Consider the following 23,310-nt stretch of genomic DNA (forward strand, 5'->3'; position numbering starts at 1 on the left):
GCTACGGATATTTTATACGTCGTTTTCGAGCAGTGAAAAGTTCCGGGGTACGGAACTTATGTGTTTGCCGCCATTGCCTAGGTTACGATTGCAAACACGTCACATTCCCGCGCTATGCCTTTTTATTTTGAAAATTTGTCCGAAATTAAAACTTCCCGCGGAAAATCGCTGTTTCTCGTACCAAATTTGTACGCGAAAAATCTTTCTGCACCCGATGACGCAAAATCTCCATACGAAACATGTTTCGTATGAAAGCCAGTCCACAATTCTCCGTGCCGAAAAATCGTATGGAGCACGCCTGGAAAAAATCCGTAGCGCCCATACGGATGTTGGCACGGAAAATCGTACCCCGGAACCTCTCTACTAGTATCGAAAGTCGGTGCATGTGCATATTACATCCTTACGAATTACTTCAAGTACTCGGAATTAGTAATCGAAAATGGTGGCTAGTGAGTAAATGTATGTAACTGGCTGCAGTTTTGTGCTACAACAGCAGAGCCTCGCATCACTAAAAAACATGCTTCAATGTGTACGCAAAAAGCTGCTCAAAGAGATCACCAGAAAGCCGTGCCCAAAGCAGATCCAAATGTAACTCCGGAGGTTAGGGTAGGTCGTCTGAATTTTTAGCCCAAATCAGTGCATTTTATTGATTCACGGGGTACCTGGGACAAAGAGTGGTATGGAGTGTAGTGACCGTAGTGTGTCCGATGACCCTGGAATGCCTGGATACATGATATGATTTTGTAGACCTATTACAGTAAATATTGGTTATAACGTGCCCTTCTGATTTTTCACATTTTATCACTATAACCGGTATATCACTACAGGCGATTTTCAACTGCGCGCGTCATACATACACATTATACACATGTGGGTACTCGATCGCGCTAATGTAGCGTACTGATACGTGATGGATGCTACAGCACCTTCTCCAGTCTAGAGTGAAGAACTTCTTGGCCCAAAGGCATCATCCAGGAAGCACCAGACCAGAATACCCTATGAAAACACACATGTGGCTCCAAATCGAGACATCAATGCCTCACACTCGTGTGTTGCTATCACTATAGACGATAATTTTTCTGCACAAAGAGGTGTTTTGAATGGTGATTCTGTATCCTTATAGCCGATTTATCGCTATATACGATACATTGGTTATAATGATAATTTGACTGGCTTTTTCTGGTTTTGCTTTTGATATTTTCATTTTGTATCAATATAGCCGGTTTATCACTATGTCCGATGACTTTATAACCGATATCCACTGTACATAGAATCACGCGGGCAATACACACAGGCTGTTGAGGTAGTTCATTTTCCAAACTGGAAAACATTTCTAAATGCATTCCTAGCAGAAGGTTGCAACATAGAGCTAATACGAAAAGAGATTGAAAACAAGTTTCAAGTATGGTAAATACTTCAGCGTACATGTATTCGTGTGATGGCGTTTGATTTCATGTTCAGTTGCATGGCAGTTTTATCTCAAAGTGGAACCTGTACAGGACTCGAGTGAAGCAGGCATGCTCGAGCTATTCTTTAAAAATATATGTCAAAATATATAGTCTTCTTTACACAAGGTATCTAGAAAAACGGTGGAAAAGCAAGTATGAAAGGCGCATGTGCTTGCGCACTCCCCCAAAAAGAATAGGGTTGCTCAAATCTGCTTCACCTCAAATCCGCTGTCAGATAGCTGCTGACTTTCTGGGCCGATAACAGCGATGCCATGCTTGACCTCATCAGCCAAAATGTATCTGCAGAGACAAACAGAACACACAGAAAGGCCACAGACAAGCAAATGAGGTCCAGAACTGGATACATATCTTCATTGCAGATAAGTATCACCATACACATTCCGCCAGAGCATGCTGCCACCTTGGCTCCTTTCATGGTGTGAACGTGCGGTGGCACGGATGACAGTTGTCTGTTCAGCTCTATACGATGCAGATCCAGAGCCAGTCACTTCCGTGCTCAAGCAGGTGATGTGTCCGTACCATAGGGCTTGATCATACTCTGACAAAGTATCAAACGGACTACCTCCAAAGCAGTCTCTACAGTGCAGTGGAGCGTCGCAGGATCATTCAGTGATACAACTGTTGTTCTTTCGCAGACTAGACACCGAGGTGGAGCGCCTGGCAGAGATTGGATGCTCAGGCGGGATTTACAGCAAAGCTAGAAGTAAAACAGACACACATGAAGTAGAGCCACGGTGCAGGAAGATGGCTAAGGCTGAACTGAGAGCCAAACCAGCATGCTGTACAAGAGAACAAGACGACTTGATCGGAACCGAGTGAACAAGGGGCAGCTGTACGAGGGGTGGTGTGGATATATTGCGGAAATGACAATCAAGCAAAACGAGCAATTAGAAATGAGTTAAAATTCGGAGAGACGCAGGACAACTTACCGCTTCGCCACATCCACCAGGTCGTTACGAGTGACAGAAAATATGCGATCTCGGTTGATCTGCCTTGCTTTATCGGAAATACCGCGTAGAAACTGGCGATCACCACGAGACGCTGGCAGCACAGGCTTGTCCAACTAAAGCCACACAAAACATATTACACAATGATACAGTCTTCATTAGCATTGAACAAGAGTAATTTTACAATCATGTGGCACCCAGCACTGCTCGTGACTCGTCTTTCTTGATCATTCACGTGGAACAAACAACACAACTTCTGGTTGGCATTGACAGATATGACTCGTAATTAAAACAAACAACAAACAAACAAAAAACCCACTGTGAGCAAGACAGCAATACCTATACAAAGAATAAAAACAAAAACAAAGCAAGCATGGCCAAGGGCAGGTACAGCCATGCAGGTAGCTCCAAAGCTGAATAGCTGTTGGCCTGGTGCACGGGAATCAAATCAAAAACTATAACGTTACATTGGATTTTGCACTTGCACAGCGCGTATGATCAGAAACCAACCTTAGAGAACTCTGCTAGCTTTGCCTCGTCAATATCAGTATCAGAGAAGGCACCTTCTGCAGCCCACTCTGCAGCCTTAGTGAAGCTCTCCAGGGATTTCACTGGGCTGGGGTCACTAGGAGATGGACCAATAAAACAAATAAACCACAGACATGAAACAGGATTCATCACACATAAGCACCGGACGATGATGTTCTACTACAAAGTACTTGAACAGGCGACGTGGAGACAATTATCTTAGTAAAGCAACGAATAAAATTATGTGCGCACTCATATCACAAATTCACAATCATACTTTTCATAGCGCTGGAATCCATAAACTGTTGCTATGATTGTGATATGAGTGCGCATACAGTTTTATTCGTTGCTTTACTACATACATAATGGACAGAGCTAGAGAACAGCAGTGGAAGCATGTATAGCACGGCTGTGCATGTTGTTTGCGTATCTGTGTTATTATTATTATTATTACTACTACAAAGTACCTTCGACAATAGAGGATTTCTGGTAGAAAAGTAAAACTGCCTGACACTGAGTGAGTTTTAGTGATTTAGAATGTGCACACAGGAAGATGGGCGTCACATTGCAAAGTAGCAGTGGAAAAGACAAAGCCCAAGCCAATCCAAAAAGTGACAAAGAGATCACACGGTGCTTACCGGTATGAATAGAAAGTGAAATGGTCGTTCTTCATAACAGAGCCGCCGCCATATGCACCACCCTTCTCTCTGTAGATAGCAGGCATACAGCAGATAACAGACATACAGCAAATAACGTACACAGTATACAAGCTGTAGACTCCCTCCCTCCCTGTCTGTCTCTGTCTGTCTGTCTGTTGTCTGTCTGTCTATCTGTCTGTCTCTCTCTCTCTGTCTCTCTCTCTGTCTCTCTCTCTCTGTCTCTCTCATTCTCTGTCTCTCTCTGTCTGTCTCTCTCTGTCTCTCTGTATCTGTCTCTCGGTCTGTCTCTCTGTCTGTCTGTCTGTCTCTCTGCCTCTCTGTTTGTGTGTGTGTGTGTGTGTGTGTGTGTGTGTGTGTGTGTGTGTGTGTGTGTGTGTACACGCGAACACATGTGTGCAAGCACGCACACAGTGACTACTACGTGAGTTGTCAACAACATTGAGTAACAGGAGTGCTGGTAGCTGCATACACAACTCCAAGGATATAACACATACAAGTAATAGATAACTAACAGTTTCAGCGTCACACTCGAGTAAACAAAGCCAGAGCAAGAAACGCAATGGAAGGGGAGGGGGGGGGGGGATGATCCAGTTATTCAGTCCAACCAACCTGATCTCACGATGTAGGAATTTGTCTGTGAGTAGATGCGCCAGGACAGCAAGACTAGATAGGACACACACACACGCACACACGCACACACACACACACACACACACACACACACACACACACACACACACACACACATACACACACACGCACACACGCGTAAGCAGAGACACATATGCGAAATCATACATAACATGGCAAATGACAAAACTTAGTCGCAGCAAATTAAGGCAACTGGACGTTCCTAAGGTACATCAGTTCGAGCTAGACTTGTTGGAGCTTAGGATACTGATGTGATCAGCATGATTGCGGTGCTTTGGCAAATGCACATGAATACATGCATGTGGCAAATATACAATCAGAACACCTCAGGGTCTATTAGTCATGCATAACTTCATTCTTCCAGTCATTGGGAGTTCCTTATTTCAAAGTACAAAGCCCATCAGATGAAACCAATCTGGGTTCTTGCTTTTTTTCCCGTGGAACACATGTCTACATGAGCAATACACCCAGTCATCATCCCACGCTACATGCACCACAACAGTCATGGGAGGCGTGAAACACACGCAGAGAGAAAGTTGTATGGACAAGACAGTCAACACTTACTGGCTGTGGTCATCATGAGAGTACGGAACAGTTCTCACAGAGTGACTTGCATACGATACGTCCAGGGCCTTGGACGAGAACAAGCGCTTCTTACTCTCGCCAACAAAGTTACCAAACTGAAACAAACCAGACCATACATGTTATTTTATATACAGCAGCATAACATGTTGCGCACATACAAATGGGTCACAATTGGATAATTTAAATATTAATTTTCCAACGTTCCTGCCCTTGGGCAATGAATGACGTCTGTCATCACCACACAGTTGTGTCACAGGGCGAGAGATAGAGGTGCACAAATCTGCTTCAAATCCTATCAACAATTCTCCCCTGCCAGCCAACATAATTATTACAAAATTTCTTTCTCCGAAAACCAGCTGCTTCTTCTTCCACAATAGCTTTCTTTGAAGTTTGAAGTACAGGTAACATTATTACTAGCATTGCTGTAGGCATGTATCTACATGTATATGTACTGGCAATCAAGGTTGCAAAGCATACACACCCACCATCATTTTCCTACAGCCTCACTGCCCATGTTGATCAGGCGCTATGGAGGTTGAAAGGACTTAGAAAGGAGAGAAACGTCGGCACTACATGTACGTGTACATGCATTTCACAGCTGCTGGCGTGAACCGTACACTAGTATTAAATGGTGATGCATGTACTACAAGTACATCTATTGCATACGTATGAGGGGAGGTGTAAGTACCTGAACATGACCGTCAAGGTCAGTGCGGTCCCTCGGAACCCCGGACAAGAAGTTCAATAGACTGTTTTCAACAGTATCACGCTGTGCAGCCTCCACATTGATAGCCAGCCTGACAAGGAGAAAACAACAAGGCGATAGGATTAGAAAGAACGGATATAGCAGTACACATGGGATAGTCGGAACACCAGGAGAGGTTTGACATGAAATCATTCACACCCTGCAACACATCCAGACCAATACATGCTGATGTCTCTCACACATACCGTTAGGTCATGTATAAAAACTGGGCTTATTTCTGTACAAGCTGATGCGAGAACTGGCCCCATATGTATTCAAATCAGGCACAGTAGAGCTGTGCAAGGTCACATCCGACCCAAGTAAAAGTGCATATTTGGCACCACAGACTTGCATGGCCCTTGACGCCCTTCAAGTGGTACACATGCTGCTAGATCAACACATGTATGAATACAATGTTGTAATGGGAACTGGTCATTGGTACCAGATTGGCATACTGGGTCCCCGAATGTAAACGTATACGTATTTTACAAAACTAGACGTGCGTACGATGATTCAGGCGCGTGTGCAGATGGTCAGGCTTCTATTCGAGACAGCCTTTATAAGACAGTTCGATACGTCCTTGATCATAGAAGACCAAAGTTGTGGAGGAAAAAACTTGACCAGGTGTTAGAAATCGATGTTAGATTGCACCAGTGAACCCTTTCAAACCTACCTTGACTCTGAAATGTCCAGAACACTGGAAGCAAGTTGTCTGAGGTGCTCCTGGACTTCTGTTAGATCTTCACTATCAGCAATCTGCCGCATCAATGCCATCTGAGAAACGAGGAAGAGGAAAAACAACACTGGTGAAGAAAGTGACATGAGAACCAGAGCCAGCCCAGCAAGCCAACTTTACCATGACTACAGTGTATTCAAGCATAGCAAAGAAATTACACGTTTCATTGTCACGAGAATTTCAGAATATCAGCCAATTGGTCATATACTACAGCCAGCCTGATGAATAACGACCTCCGGTATAATGACAACTCGCAATGAATAGCGACACAATCTTCAGACCTAGTGACCAATGGACTGCATACTTTCAAGCTTCAACCTCATGAAGACATGAACATAAACAACTCGTGGATAACCATACTGTCCTCATGCACGATCAAGGGTCGTTATGCGCAAGGTTGACTGTATTCAACTCCCCGTACCTGAGACAAGCCGCCAAACGTCTCCGATAACCGTCCATGTGGTGAAAGTGAACTGGCAGCGGATGCCATGGCATAGTGGTGACCACTCGGTGTCAGGCTGGCTTTGATGGATGTAGCACGCATCTTTATCAGATCCTTCATGTGAGCCACGTCGTCAAAGTGAGGACTGCACACACACATTAGCAACAAATTACAAAGCACAGATGCAACAACCACACCAGCAAGATACGGAGAGCAGTCAAAGAAAGGATATGTGTGCATACGTGCAAAGCTGAAGCAGGCGTTTGGAAAGGCCACTGAGCTACATGCACACATGAAGCCCTGATAACAAAGACTCCAAGGAATGTCATTCAAGCTTCAGCAATAGTAGTACAATGTAGTAGTGGTACATACAAGAACACAAGAGAGAATACATGCTCACAGTGCTCACAAAGTCAATCTTCAAAGTTCAAAGCGGACTGAGTAATCAAAACGCCCAGCGAAAGTTCTCGGCAGATACTTGAAGGACAGAGGTTATGCGGTTACAAGTACAACATCAGTTTGAGATGCTTTGTACCGCGGTATGGAGTGGCAACAGGCGCGGTGCAGCAATGCACTAGCTCACGTGAAATCGCTGACTCACGCTGTGTACTTAGCACCTACAGGCGAATCCACTAGTTCACCGCACCGCCATGATGTCATTCACATAACCTTTATAGAGCTTTGAAGCTCAGTATGCTCATTGCTCAATATCCCATAAATATAACTTTGGAGTATAGCGGTAGTGGTGCAGGGAAAATCACTTACTTGGAGAATATGTCAGACAGAATGCTGAAGAGGTACGGTATCTTTCGATCCAGACAAAAGCCTCGGAACAGAATAGCCTGTGTGTGGTCACAAACAGACACAGAGCAGCGCAACAAGACAATAACAACAGGTGCATCCACAACCCCCGAACATACACAGCCACGCACAAGTAATGCGGTGGCACTCTGTGGCCTAAGATTCATCTGAGAAGCACAGCTGAATTCCGACTAATGCAAACTGAAAGGCCTCTTTGTCTCGTATCTACTTCGGTAACTATGAATAACATGTTACACACAGCAATGATGGAAGTACACGTGGAATGCAGTGAGATTTTTAACACCTGTTTCCAAAAGAAAGTGTTTTTCCTCGAACGTCGGTGTCAGTCCTCACATCAGTTCTGTTGTTACTAAGTACGCCATTACTGCCTATCGCGTACTTCAGAGTACGTCACAGCTTTACAGCCTAGTGTTACGTGATTGCAGGAGATTCTACCAGCATTAACTCTGCAATGCGTGTCCGCCGCCATCCCTAACTCACAGAGTGCCAAGTGCATGGGTAGTAGATGGGTACCTTGCCCTTGCCCTAAAATTCAAACACGGTGTCTGGAAGGTCCACCAGAAACTGGCTGCTTTTGGCACAGTAGGTACATTATCAGCCATCAAGGCGGCGCATGCTTTGCCTGAGACTAATTCATTCAGTGTGTTTGTCCAATGCCTGAGAATACCAGAACTTCCTGTGAACCAGCATGTTCACAAGGCAAAAATCATTAGGACTATCAAACTACACTCCTGCTGCTGAGGCATATGTTCATATAGGGAATGTTGAATCCCTAGAGATTCTAATAAAGCTACTTCGAAATATGAGCAAAATGAATGGTGGCCCCCTGAGATCCTAAGATCAGAGCCATGGATGATGGAGCAAGATACTTCAAGTACATACCTGCTCAATGGATTGATCATCGATGTAGTGAGGTGCCACATAGCAAGATGCAGACAGGCCGCCAAGGTGTTCCTTCAGCTCCTGTGCCAGTTGCTGGTAAGTCATGTTGTTACAAGCAACCCTGGATGTGTGAAAGAGTCATACGGGCAACATGCACAGCAGCAGCCAGTCTCAGAATACGAAGATTTCTAAAGCCATGACACCAAACGCATACAATAACTTACAAGCTAGCAGTCATGTACAAGCATTCAGTCACAATAGAGAGGTTCCTCACTACGCGAAGTTGAGCAACTTTACGCTAGTGGGCGAGAAAACCCGTGAATTCGCAAGTTTGCACTCCACTTTAATACGGAAAGCTGTCTACGTAGAGTACGTAAATGGAGCTCTACCAACGGAGGTGCTCTGTAAGTGGATTAGGGTATGAATTTATGACTCTCTCCCTCGGTCGTACACTGCCCCGTTCCGAGTTGCCAAGGGCAGCTACGTGATTCGAAAGCTCCGTATGGCGGAACACAGATCCGCATGCAGTGTACGTAAGACTTTCCGTAGATCGACTACGCTTTTAACGTAAAAAAAAACAGAATTACGTTGTGCGGAACCTCTCTACTGTATGGTAGTTACGAGGGCTTGGCACCATGTTTGTTTCTGTATCCTCTGCGTAAATACACAACATTATGTCATCTTTGGGAAGAGGAAGGGCTTTAGAAATGCTATGCTAGTGGAACAAGGCCTAGATTACGAACAGCACTCCAGTCTCACAACTACAATACACACTGTACAGTACAGAAGAATGGCAAGAACTGTAAACTTATGGTGCCAGCAGCAACACTGTGCTACTAGAGGAACTCACCGTGTAATCAAGTGACAAAACAGTGGCAGATAGGGCACAGCGTCAGCCTGGACAGCCGTGATGCTAGATAGATGGCGGTAGTACGTGAGTCCATTCGTTGGTTTCAGGCAGTACTGCACAGATGTTCCATCTATACAAATGTATACACACAGTATTGCGACAAGTATTAATTTTTATTCCAATTCAATCATCACGCTTAAGCTGTGTTCACAACTGGCGCGTGTACGCGTGAAACCACGCGTTTGTGCGTATTTTTGCTGGCTTTTAGGGCGCCATGCGTACGGAAACGCGCCGAAATGGAAATTCCAACATGTTGGAATTTTCAGCGCGTATCAGGCGCGTACCAGCGTACATGCCAGTCACTTTGACTGGCGGGGTCAAACAATTAGTACTCGAAGGTGTCGCACGTGCTAAATACGACTCGGATTGCTGTTTTTTTGTGAAAGCTTGAGCGCGCGTTTGGGCACGCATGAACCGCAAGCGTACCGCGTCCACGCGCCAGTTGGGAACACAGCTTAAGACAAAATTAATATAACTTAGGTTTCACTAGCTGAGAAGTGAGAATGTGAGAATGTGACTGCTACTGCCCAAAGCAGCACTGAAGCACAACAACTAAAAGCTGGGCTCAACGGTATGGATCAGGTGAGAAAGTAGCAGAGCTAGATAGGCTGAACCATGTACTGGTATACCGTACACAAGAGCAAATGCACACAACTAGGCTTAGCGTGTTGTGTGGTAACTTCACAGCTACTATGATACGCACAATCCAGTACGTTTCAAAGCAACAATAAAATGTGACTTACCAACAGACTCTGTGGAAAGTTCCTCCTCCTTGACATGCCGGTCAATGTCTAATGGAGGATGGAAGTGGAGGACATACACAACATGTCAGAATTAGCATACAGAACTGCTTCTGTGTTCTGGGAGCCCCGTTGAGTGGCCTGGTTTCATGAATGTTATTTTAAAAGTCACTGCACATGACCAAGGTAACGAGTGCAGCAATTCGATTGATGTTCATTGTTGGGAATATTACAACTACACTACAATGTATAATGAAACCTATCTAAGGTGACTGCTCAAGGGATCTTCAAAAATGGGGTTGCTGTGTACAAATGGTCTATTTATCCCGGGGACTGGAAACAGCACTCCTTGGTCTTAATTGTAGTGGTCCTCTGGGTAGGCCCAGACAGATTCTACTCCGCTCGCCTCGATATTTTGCCGCAAAATGTTGCTGCGAAATCTTCGATATTATGCCGAGCCTGGCACTAGAAATTCGATATTTTGCTCCCTTTCGCTCCGGAAAAACGTGTATTTTATCCACTTCCCCTACGTTTCATAAAAATCACATGGTCGGTTTCTCAACACGGATTTCCACACACGTGTCCCCGAGTTCTTCCAAAATCATATTGATCCACAGTGAATCCCAGTGATATTTCGGTGACATGATCTCGCTCTGGGCAGTGTATCATGCTGAGCGGGAAAGAAACAAGGAAATCCAAGTATCAGGCATCGATTTTACCCAACATCTCGATATTTTGCTCCGATTTTGCCGGCAATTTCCGCTTTTTCAATTCTTCGATATTTTGCCGAAAGAATTGCTGGCAGGATCTGTCTGGGCCTACCTCTGGGACAGGTGATCGTCTTATCAGACTCAGAGTGGTCGACTTCACAGGTTTTACTGTACATGTAGTTACACACTTGGGTTGTTGTAGATACATCTAAGGTAATGTCAGCAAGGTGTGCCACCAAACATTGGTTGAGGATATCCTTAATGCCTGCCACAAATAACATGTACCGTATTTTCCGGTTGTAAGTCCACCTTTTACGACTAAAAATAGAAGGAGAAAGGGTGGGGTCGACTTACAACCGGGATTCGACTTATAACTGGGAACTATCAGTATCTTACAAAACATGACCTGCACTGCATGCACGAGTGCACCATATGTACACATTTTTGCCAGTTTATTGGCCTTTTTCAAGGATTGGGACGTTACACCCTCCAATAAGGAATGTGTATATGATTTGTTGATGTGTTAGTAGCAGGGAGTGGTTAGTAGTGCTTCGTTGGGTGAAAACTTTAAAACGCAGAATTGAGACCTCCAGATACGGGGGTCGACCTATAACCGGGGTCGACTTACAACCGGTAAAATACGGTACATCATATACTTGGTACACTGACTGACCTTGCAACTGGATGCTGGGCAGACTGGATACGTCCGAGATTTCATTCTGGGCATTCTCCATTCTCAATCCTGATGCGGGCCAACAAGCAAACAGAATACAAAACGGTTAAACCACCTGCATCAACTTGATGATCGTGGCTGAACAGAAAAGGATGAAAAGGATCTTGGGTAAACCGAACTTTAGAGAGATTCCGCACTACGTAAACTTGAGCAACTTTACGTAAGTGGGCGGGAAAAACCCGTGAATTCGCGAGTTTGTACTCCACATACGGAAAATTGTCTACGTAGAGTACGTAGGTAGGGCTCTGATAACGGAGGTGCTCCGTAAGTGGATTGGGGTACAAGTGTATGACTGTCGACCTGGTCGTGCACTGCCCCGTTCCGAGTTGCCAAGGGCAGCTATGTGATTTGAAAACTACGTATGGTGGAACACAGATCCGCATGCAGTGTACGTAAGACTTTCCGTAGATCGACTACATTTCTTACATAGTAACTAATTACGTGATGCTGAACCTCTCTGATATCAGAAAGATTGGGGCTGAGGAGGGTTCGGCCAAGAAAGCAGATGCTAGAGAAATTTAAATGTGCTTGCCTGAAAAGTAAGAATGTGTTCCATGAGACCCGGCTGGATGGGATTGTACAACTTGACCCAAGGAGTTTAAAAGACTGAAACATAAGACAAGAACTTGGTCACCATGCTGGGATTTTTCTCGCATTCTTTGATCTCCACTGCACAGGACAAGCCTGGAACATCCCAAAGGGAAATAATCCATGGTGTCGCAAACATTATTCAAGATTCCGAGTCTACGAACAAGTCAAAAAGTGTATCACACATACTATAAATACAAGACCTGAAACAAAGATGAGATATAGAGGCCTGGACTGACCTTCGGCAAGAAGGTTCTGACGGTCAGTTTCTGAGAGCGCTTCGGATGCTTTCTGCAGACGAGCCTCTTCAGAGAGTCGCCGTTCTCCCATAAACTCAGCCTACGAGAAACAATTGAGAAAAAACTACATTAGGTTTCGTTATGACATGGATGCGAACAGTTTGCATAAAATTTCAGAAGGAGGGTTGCAGTCCATCCATGAGGTCCAACACCCTTCCTACTGAATGTGAACACCTGCGAAGACGTGGTCCACTTTCTGGGGTGGGCCCTGGCTCTTAGACTAACCAGAGAGGGTACTCCGTAGACAAATAAACACCAACAAAACAACACATGTGCACAGATACACGCATGGATACACATATGTACACAAACACATATTTCAGTACACACACCCATGTGTGCATGCGAAGGCATACTTACAGTAGGGACCATTGTCAGCGTCACGCGATGCTGGTTCTCCACAAAGTACTGGCGGACCTTCTTTTGCAGGAATTCTGGATCGGCTTCTAGCGCAGCCTGAACAATGGAGTTGCACAGCACATGGTTATTCTTCAAACATGACACTAAGTCCGCAAATACAAATATCAGCGACAGTCTAAAACGACAACACGTGCAGGCAGCTTAGCTGAGCAGTGCACTCGTAAACTGATCAGTAAACACTACAGCAGCATGTTCTATACTACATGTATGTCTTCAAATCCGCTACTACAGTCACGGCCAAAGAAATCCGACCAGTGAGCCGAAACCAGTGCCAAGGCTCGGGCGGTCCCTGCGGCCCTCGGATGGGTTTTTGGACCGTGCAAGATGGAACCGAAATCATGGAAACTCAGCACTACCTTTGACTCCTGGGTCGGATTTCTTTGGCCATGACTATAATATTGTTCACCCAGCATTCACTTATGCATACATGTCGGGAGAACGGTGGGCGTAACAAGGAGCTCACTAGACATCTTGACCAACCAACCCATTCATCACAACTGCCAAATACTGCTACAATATACATGTACACGTCTTACCTTGAATTGGTCAACAAGTTCGCCTCTACGCAGGGATCCGATAACATCACCATCATGATTCCATACGGACATTGTCAACTCCTGGAAGAAGACAAATAGGCAAGAATACAATCTTGTGTCATGCACCAAGCCTGAACATACTTTAAAAGTGAGGTTTTGAGTCACTAGCTGCGAAGGATATACAAGCCCGTGTTTTAGTAGGAGAAGCATGTACCGGTATTTCGTCTTGGTGTGGTTCTTTCCGGCCATGACATTTGCAGCAGGAGTGGTCACTTCCTGCTCCTTGTGTGCCATACAGGCGTAGTACTTTGCAGCATCTAGGGGACGCACAATCAGCACAGGTTTTGCACGCAGTCTCACATGTCCATGTACCACTTACCAACAGCATATTTACACCATAGTTCTGCTCTTCATGCTTCTGATCAATCTCCAGCTGATGCAGGACAGCATTGATCTGCTCCATGGGGAAGCCTTCCCTGTGGCACACGGGAGAAAAACGACACAATTACAAAACCTGCATGACCAATTGACCATACACACCATTGTGATAGCACACACACGCGACCTGGCAATATTACTCAGTCAGCTGACAATCACACACACATATGCAATGGCCATCACTCACTCTGCTACTTTTTCCATTACGGACAAAATGATGGATTCAAGCTTGTCCGTATCCTCTTCGGCAATGTTGCGAAGTCCGACTGAGAAAATACCATTGCGCGGTGACAAGTCCAACCTGACAGCAACAACAAGAAACACAAAAAAGACTGAAGGACGTGCAAACAGCCTAGCAGTAGCAGAGATTTTTAGCATAGCAATGTGAGCCAAGCAGAGATATCCCGGCACAGGCAGTGACAACACAACACTACTACATGAGGTACTGTTCACATGCTCACAAGTAGAAAGGCTGTTTTCGCACCTCTTTACACTAAACGTCAAGGGCAAAGAAGGGGGTGCAACTTACAATTGAGTCACGATTCAAGTGTGACTTCCTACTCATGTGAATGCATTGAAACAATTTAGCTCAGACCTGAGAATGGGTTGCCACTTATAATCAAGTGTGACTTATAATCGGGAAAATACGGTAGTTCACAGAGAGAAAGGTTGTTCTTCGCTATATCCACCATCAGCACTGTTGATAGTTCTGAATGACTACCAACTACTAGTAACAGTACATCAATACAGTGCATTCACAGTCTGCCACTTGGATAGCATTGATCCTCACCCAGTTCCTGTGCTGTACGCATCGCCCATGCCTGATTCAATGAGCGCCTGGTAGAACGGTGAGTTTGGTCCGCTTGTCAGCAAGTGGCACACTATGGACATAGTCAGGTTCTCCAGCGGCTCTGTGCACCCACTGTATGAACACACACACATACACACATACATACACACACACACACACATACACACACACACACACACACACACACACACAAACACACACACACACACACACACACACACACACACACACACATACACATACTGATACACGTACAGTCATGCGTGTCATTTCTGTACTATGCCAAGGCAAGAAAGTCAGCAAGCTGACATACTGGAAGTGCACTCGGCTGGAGTCGGTGCCTTGGTGTGTACCAACATGCAAATACAGCTACAAGACTGCAAAATGCACTCAAGCAAGAAGGTAAACTGTTCTGTGTTGTGCTGCTGACACACAAAGGATGAAGTACTGTGATACTCTACGGGACTGAGATTATAATGTGCTCGTTGTTGTTGTTTTTCGTCGGAAAAGTGTGTGTGTGTGTGTGTGTGTGTGTGTGTGTGTGTGTGTGTGTGTGTGTGTGTGTGTGTGTTGGGGGGTATAAAAGAGCATGACGAAGGATCTCAATCTCATTGATCCACAGTATGTAGTAATCATGATAGGAATTGAAAGACACGGCTATCAAAGCTACCTGAGGACTTTGTACGCCACGGCAGATGTGACTACCTTCTTGTCACCCTCAGTTGCAGTGGGATCAGGAGCGCAATTTACCACTTTCCGCATCTAAATATGAATGAACACATACAAATAAGAATTCAGAGAGGAAATCGGACCCATTGCTTTATTAACCACACAAACTTGTGGCAATACCCCCCCCCGGGCGAAAATTTGGAGATACAGTATTTACACTGTAGCATCATAGGCTGTGGTTGTGGCGACGGTGGTGGTGGTGGTGGGTGTGGCGACAGTGGTGGTGTGTGTTTACTGTTTAATATGATCACCTGGCTACAGAGGAGAGTCGCCATACTAAAAAGGGCAAAGAACTACAAGAATACAGCAACAGGTTTTCACACGCCACATGCCTGTACATTGAAAGACTGGCTAGACACTTACTGGCTCTGTCCAGCTATCCTCGCTGGGCACTTCCGTGCGAGGTTCAATGCGCTCAAACTGCGTCAAGACATGGTCACTGATGCGTTGCAGGTGATTATCCAGAGGTAAGTCACCGTACGTGAAAAACCTGCCAGAAAGAGACACGCACCATTGACTAAGCTGCAGTGAGGATAGAGAGTAATCCTCGTCACCCTGGGCAGTATGTAAGTATTTAACTTGCAATTATTGACGGTAAGATAGAAAGGCAACATATAAATATTATGCCGGTCCCCCAGCCATAAATCTTCGGTCTCAACCTTTATAATACAGTATACCTAAATGCCATTTCAAGCATACTGGTGATCATGCCAGAGTCCTCTTGCGCTGGGGTTGATGGGCTCTTGATACCATCATGAACAGATGCTATTGGGAATGTCATGACGACAACACACAGACCTACCAGGACTTTCCATGTGTGCTACTCCCCCCCCCCCCCCACACGAACACACACGCACGAACACACACACGGACACACACACACGCACACACCCACACACACGAATGCACACACACACATACATGCAAGTAGGCACACCAAGTGACAACCACGGATTCCAGTACATCATGTGCGTATGCATAGGGTATGACATACTTCGCATTGCTTGGATGATAGTGTCGCTTGTGAAAGTCAGTGAGTTGCTTCCACTAGAGACAGAGCAAGAGAAGAGAAAGAGAGAACAGTACAAACAGTGCAGCACCAAGCCGAGGTGTGTCACTGTATTGAGTCCTGTAATACAATATTCAGAGAGATTGCTACTTCAACACATTGCATACAGTAGACGCATTGCTCAATCCAAAAAACAAGTGATTGCTCATCCAATGTTGTGTACCACACGTCCAGATCAACACACAGGGACTGATCATTGTCTCTCTACATACTTTGGAAGTCCTACTTGAAGCAAGTACAGATATTAACGTATTAAGTTCACATGCGCTTTGAGATTGAAATTATTTGAAGGCCTACCAAAACTTGAGAAAGTTACGTACAGTCGAATGTCACTTATCCGGTCGCCAGTTATCCGAGCACGTCGGTTATCCGACAAGCCCGGGAGTGGTAATTTTATGACTCTCAACAGTAAAATTCTAAAAAAATTGTTGTATATTATACGGTGTAATATGCATTACTTGAAGTAGATGTGGTCAAGTATGCTAACATGTATGTGTACATGGAGCAATTCATGAATATGCATGAATATATTTGGGTATTGTGTACATAAATCAGTGAAATCCAGCCATATATGCACATAAAAGTGATATCAGTTAATGACAGTTATCCAACCTATCCAGTTATCCAACATGCCTGATTCCCGAAGTGGTCGGATAAGTGACATTCGACTGTACATCAAGACGTGTTATCAGTGTGTACAGGACGGATGAATTCAATTTCCCCAGCAAGCAAAAAGGTTATACCAGTGTATACAGTATGGATGAGCTCTATTTCCCCAGCAAACAAAAAGGTTATATCAGTGTGTGCAGTATGGATGAATTCTATTTCCCCATCAGGTAATGGGGTTACACGTCTCCAGCAAAGCAGAACAAATGGAATTGTGTTGGATGTGGTAACGACAGGGATGGATTGGAGCATTGCGAGAATTTACCGTTAGGTCTGGAATGTCCATTGGATCACCGCCAGAGTCATGTGCATACGTGTTACTGGGTAGGACGTTGCGCTGAATCTGATCCTGGAACATACGCCCTTGTTCATGCTATACACAAGCAACAACAACAACAACAACAACAACAACAACAACAACAACAACAACAACAACAACAACAACAACAACAGCATAAGCAACAAAATACATGCACAGTAAGTGCAGCTAGGTGTCAGGTCGCCGAATGTCTCAGTACTCCTTGTCAGTTTTGTGCCATTTTGTCGCACTCGCTGACTGTAAATGATCTGGTTACGTTGGTGGACAGTTAGTCATAACTCGAAACAATTTGTCCTTCTCCTTTTTCACAGTAAGTATAACAGTATTTATCAAACTGCCCTAGTCCATTGCGCCAGTCCCACATGAGCAGTAATCATGACTTACATAGGCACCCTTCATCTCGTTGTACACAATGCCCTTGAACTGCAGCTTGCTAGCCACATCGGTCAGTGACTCCTGTTCCAAGCGCCACCCCTCTTGCCTGCATAAAACAGCACAGCATCAAATCGGGAGAACACCAAGGATTCAACACAATTTCCGTTCAACGGAACGTTTAGCTAATAGATATGGACCTATTAACGATGCCCCCCCCCCTCCCCTCTGCCACTCGGAGCAGTGGTGACCCACGTGCCGGCAATCACTTCAATGTTGTTGTCAATTCCCATTGGTCGGCTCATCATACCATACTTCTCTAGTATCCTTATAACTACAGAGCACCCAGTTATCATAACCGAGCCAAGCACAAGTACCCAAGCCAAGACTTAGACTACTAGCAAAGTCCCTAGTAACTAATCTGTCAGTTGGTAATGTAAAATCCGCATCTAGCAATGCAAGAAGATCATTGGATGGGATATCACTGCTCACGGACCTGAAATCAGCTTCCTCCAGTCTTGGAAAGAAAACGCAGTCAAGGTAGACAGATAGGAGATTGTTGAAGTCCTTGGCGTTGAGAGTAGCAAATGGGTACAATGTCATATCACTCCCTGAACATCAACAACAGTGATACATGCAATGATGGAAACACAGCCATGGATATCATCTGCGCGACCTGTATAACTGAAGTGATCACACAGGTCAATTTAGTAATTAATCACTGCAACAAACCGGTTATGTAATCAACTGGGATTGATCGTTGATATTCAAATTTGCCACCCACTTTTGGGGTTCATGGTTTACAAGTTTTCGTCACTCATCACAAGAAAGGGCTGTAGCTACCACCTTTGTCAGCATTCGAACCACCCATCGACTAGCTCTCCACAAATGTTTTGCAGTATAGTGTGGGTGCAGGCAATCAAACGAGACAGATACAACCACACTAGTTCTCTCATAGACATGAAAGAACCGAGAATAATCGAAAGGTTACAAGGATAGGTTGAGCGATAGACAAAGCAACTGTAATGGGTTCACCCCTAACGCAGACATACGGCCATTTCTACCCAACACCTACCAAACACGTTGATAAACAAACTATAGTACAAGCTGCTTCACATGACAGAGTCCAAGCAGACAGCCTAGATTCATATGGCACGTCTCACCAGTGAAAGCGTTGATGAAGGTGGCCAGGCTGCGTGGCAGCATGCTGAAGAAGACATTGCGGCATGGGTAACGCTGTGAGCCACACAGAGTGGAGTGCTCGAGAATGTGCGCCACACCACGGCTGTCACACGGAATAGTCCTCAGCAGCACACTGTACACCGTAGCACGCAGGCAAGAATACATGATCAATACATGATCAACACAACACAAGCAATAATTCCTATGACTACATTGTACCAGACCTCACTATAGCGTAATCTCTGGGGTACGGCAAGTTCTATGTTATAGGCAAGTTCAGGATAGTGAGTTGGGTACACCAATATGCAAGTATTGTCAAAATGGTGCCGTTTGCTTACTCGTTACACCTGCATCGCTATGATCCACTCTGATCAACTTGGGAAGCGCGTGCATGTCCTAATGTGTCTACTGCACGTGTTGATCGCAGGAGCAATGGTATGCAGTCGCATCAGTGATGATATGTACATGTACAGTACATGAACACTAACAGTTACACACGTAACCAAGTCCACACGACTGTTGTGTTGGAAGAACGAAGGAACATGCGGGTTGAATGCAAGCAAGTGTACGTAGCTGTGAGCAGGAATTTCAAGAAAAGTAAACGATAGGGCCGAAAAGACATTCGACTGCACGACGTTTTACTTTATATCCAGATCTCCCAATGGATGGGACCAAGCGAACAGTGTGTTATATGGCGAAAATTACGCTATAGTGGATTATGTTATAGCGAGGAAATGTTGTATGGCAGAGCTGTCTGGTGTCAGAGACTGCTTGACCCAGGGTGCAGAAAGTGCTCCCATTTCACTGGCCAGCAAGATACATTATCTTGCAATTGAATTTGTGAAATATTACGGGAGTACGTAGAATGCAGACATGTGGGTTAATGTCTGCTTGAACACTTTGAACCAATTATAGTTTGAGTCAAGAATAGTCTCATCTTTACAAAGTAGTACAGGTTGCTACGCCGTTTGAAACAAGCTCTATTTAATACGCGACCTGAAGTACAGTTATTGTACGTAAATTGCAATGACATGCACCAGAAAGTTGATTATTACATGTTGTCAGTTGTACTAAAACTACTTCTCAAGTACCCACCTACATGTACATTCTACACAGATAAGCAATACAATGGTGTAGGGAAAGTTGGAAACCCGGTAGTGCTAGTTCACAGCTTACCCAAACGCGTTGTTTCGATCCTCTCTGGCTACGTGAAGGTGCTGTGCGCCAGTCTTATCGTGTGTCAGCAGCACAGCAGCAAGACTGAGCTCAGGAACATTCTCTACCTGTCACAACAACAACAACAATGACAAACAATAAACGACAACGACGCCGACAATGATGCCGGCCACAACGATGACGACGACAACAGCAGCAGCACCAGCAGCACCAGCACATAGGGGTAAGCAAAATGGCTGAATAGTGAATACACCCATCACTCTGGCTGACACCAATACTCCGTTCTAGAGAATAATATATGTATAAGCAAACGTGTGAAGCGATACGTGGTGAGAAGCCCGATGGTGGCAAGAAAATTCCAGACACTCGGCATTGCCAGGAAAGGAGACAAACTGTGCACCTGTTACTATGAACGGAACTATTGTCACTATAATTATCCTACCCACAGGCATGCACAAGTGCCTGTGGATGCATGCACACACACATACACACAGCTAGATGAAGCTCTTACCCTTGATACGGTATAACCATGGTGTTTACTGCCTACCGGATACTTGGTCTCTGCAGTATGGCACAAGAACAGAACAATGGCGCACAATGAATGCAGCCAACATGCACAAAGTCACCACAACATACATGAACAGATCGGGACTAATGATGACTACTTTGTGTTGAAAGAAGACACAGCACAACAAAGACATCACCTGAGGCTGAATGGCACTTAGGGTAGGATCATACCCACTTTCTCATCAGGTGGAATACAGGCAAAAAGAAACTGAACAAGCAAGATGAATTTTATACAGCAAAGAAGTGATAGAAACAACGCAAAGAAAAATAGTCCGAAACAAAACTGTAATATGTGTAACCTCATACACATAGAAGGAATGACAAAAAGAAGGTGCAAGTGTGAAGAAAGCAAACAAGCGCGGCTGTGTATTGTTGTCACAATGCATCATATGCTTGTTTGGTTTCTTCACACTTGCACCTTCTTTTTGTCATTCCTTTTATGTGTATGAGGTTACACATATTACAGTTTCGTTTCTCGCAGCTCTTCTTTGCGCTGTTTCATCACCTCTCAAAGCCATGGAGCTTGTTCAGTTTCTTGTGCTGTGCCCGTGTTCCACCTAATGAGAAGGCAATGAAAGTACTAGCGGAACAGTATTGAAAATGTTGATTGTGAGGAGCCTGAAACTGGTTCTTTTCCAAGTGTGATAACTAATGCATGTATTTTGACTAGTTTGAGAGCATGTATACGTATAATATATAGACTACATCCGCTACATCCACGAAACAAATCATTTCAATGGAGCACTGAAAGATACATCACAGACACTGGTACTTTTTTCAATGGACCTTTGGAGACATTTCATATCATGCCTAGAATCCAGGAGAACGTGACTTACGTGTTTCAGAGACTACATTGCTCTCTGCAACACTCTGAGCTGCAGCATTACAGAATCGGCGTGGTGGCAGGCAGCGAACTCGAGAGACAGCACTGAAAGAACAAAAAAAAAAAAAAAAAAAGTAAATATCAAAGAATGTCACGAGAACAAGTTGGGATCAAAATCATGATGATGATATGGGCACATGTACACCATGAAAAAATACCAATAATGATGTGTAACTACATCAGTGAAGGCCACAGAACACTGCTGGTCAAAGCACAATAAAAACACCATGCTTTTCAACACTATACTACAGATTCGCAAGATGCATTATCCAATTTTATCCAATCCGTGTGCCTCATATTTTCCCTTGTGCTAAAGCACTCGTGAAAACATCAGGTGGTATACCCCTCGTACTCATGGTATAGTCCATACTTCACGACTTTCAACATGCCCTTTCAGAGATTGGGTTGTGCATGCATACTGCTTTACTGATAGCGGGTGTGCGTGTTGCACTGTCTAAGTGCTCTTGAAAACTTGCCCAGTGGTTTGCATATTCAAACAATGACTTGGGCACACTGGAAGTCCGCACTGAACTCTCGTGCCACTCCAAGCTAATACATGCATTTCGAAATACACCGTAGAAGCTATCCATATTGTCTCCATTTCACACCAAGTTTAAATCAATCTGAAAACCCTGATGAATGAAGCACCCTGGCATGAAAAAATAAAATTGATCTTGACTGATGGTCGGTTCTAGTAGGTGAATGTAGGTTCGATGCCAAAAGCCCAACACATCAGGTTGACTACCCCAAGGTTGATAAACGCAGATACTTTGGTGTGAAATGGTCAGCGGCGGATCCAGCGATCTTTACAGGGGGGTTCCAGTATAGTCAAAACTGAATAGCTGATACCAAGATACCTTGATGGTGATTATTTAAGTTGACAAGGAGACAAAAATCACAATATGGAGATAAATAATGTCAAGCGTACATGAAAACCAGAGTGTGCAGCTTGGGACTTTTTCTACAATGGGTGTCTGTAACGGCGGAATTCCGTGATTACATCATATTTGGCGCAGATCTGAGGCGGGAAATGGCGTAGTGCGTACAACTGAGCTACAGTTGTGCAGAAAGATACCTGCTTGTACGCACTACATCACTAAAATGATGCAATCACGAAATTCTGCCGTGACAGCAACCCATCCAAGCTGCACACTCTGGTTTTCATGTACTCTTGATAATGTTCATTGCGCAGTCATTAGTAGAGACCATACCAACAGCTACCAAGGGACATAGAATGAGTTTTGGTTTGACTTTGGTTTGACCTGATCTCAAAGACTTTAAAACATTCTGTACAATGTACTGAGGCATGTGCACTTTACTGTTTTCAAAGTCAGTTAGTGGATTTCAATTTTTAATTAACAAATTTGTTTTGACAATAAACATCGAGGACAACGAATACATTTCTCTCTACCATGCCCTAGCAAAATATTGACTTCGAATACATGTACTGGTCGCACTGTCCTGCTAATCACGTGAAACGTATGGGATTCAAATCAGAAGAGCAGAAATACCTCAGTCGGCTGAGGTGTCCAGCTGATCTAAGCCACATCTTGAAGTTCAGGCAAAATTGGACTGACTAAAACCATCTACAACCAGCCAAAAAACTGCTTGACTTCGGAAAGATGATTCTTCCTGGCTGTTCCAGGCACATCAATAAATTCGAAGACAAACTCCCAAGCCCAACAACAAATTTTCA

General features: G+C 44.5%; 1 protein-coding gene across 1 annotated transcript; it reads right to left on the reverse strand.

Annotated features, from left to right (window-relative positions):
- Nucleotides 1–1,298: 1,298 nt before the first annotated feature.
- Nucleotides 1,299–23,305, reverse strand: LOC135806175 (presequence protease, mitochondrial-like). Its single transcript, XM_065320329.1, has 31 exons — nt 23,126–23,305; nt 21,568–21,659; nt 20,676–20,725; nt 20,165–20,271; nt 18,970–19,121; nt 18,303–18,417; nt 17,819–17,915; nt 17,381–17,488; nt 16,375–16,427; nt 15,744–15,870; nt 15,322–15,413; nt 14,631–14,762; nt 14,028–14,141; nt 13,782–13,878; nt 13,403–13,483; nt 12,807–12,902; nt 12,387–12,486; nt 11,500–11,568; nt 10,120–10,167; nt 9,317–9,446; nt 8,467–8,587; nt 7,528–7,604; nt 6,742–6,907; nt 6,258–6,358; nt 5,528–5,636; nt 4,819–4,934; nt 4,213–4,266; nt 3,583–3,651; nt 2,927–3,041; nt 2,399–2,532; nt 1,299–1,748 (listed from the first exon to the last, which is right to left on the reverse strand). The coding sequence occupies exons 1-31, from the start codon at nt 23,161–23,163 to the stop codon at nt 1,652–1,654; spliced, it is 3,057 nt and encodes a 1,018-aa protein (XP_065176401.1). The 5' UTR covers nt 23,164–23,305; the 3' UTR covers nt 1,299–1,651.
- Between the last annotated feature and the right edge of the window lie 5 nt (nt 23,306–23,310).

The sequence above is a fragment of the Sycon ciliatum genome, chromosome 1 (assembly GCF_964019385.1).
Source record: "Sycon ciliatum chromosome 1, ocSycCili1.1, whole genome shotgun sequence".
In the NCBI taxonomy this organism is placed as follows: Eukaryota; Metazoa; Porifera; class Calcarea; order Leucosolenida; family Sycettidae; genus Sycon; species Sycon ciliatum.

Bases quoted from the DNA above. Each gene is read 5' to 3' on its own strand.
- LOC135806175 (XM_065320329.1), bottom strand. From the start codon at position 23,163: ATGTGGCTTAGATCAGCTGGACACCTCAGCCGACTGAG. The intron at 17,916-18,302 runs GTCCGTGAGCAG...TGTTTTATGCAG, and splicing joins CTGGAGGAAGCTGATTTCAG to GCAAGAGGGGTGGCGCTTGG. The intron at 12,487-12,806 runs GTAAGTATGCCT...TGTTTCTCGTAG, and splicing joins CGCTGACAATGGTCCCTACT to GCTGAGTTTATGGGAGAACG.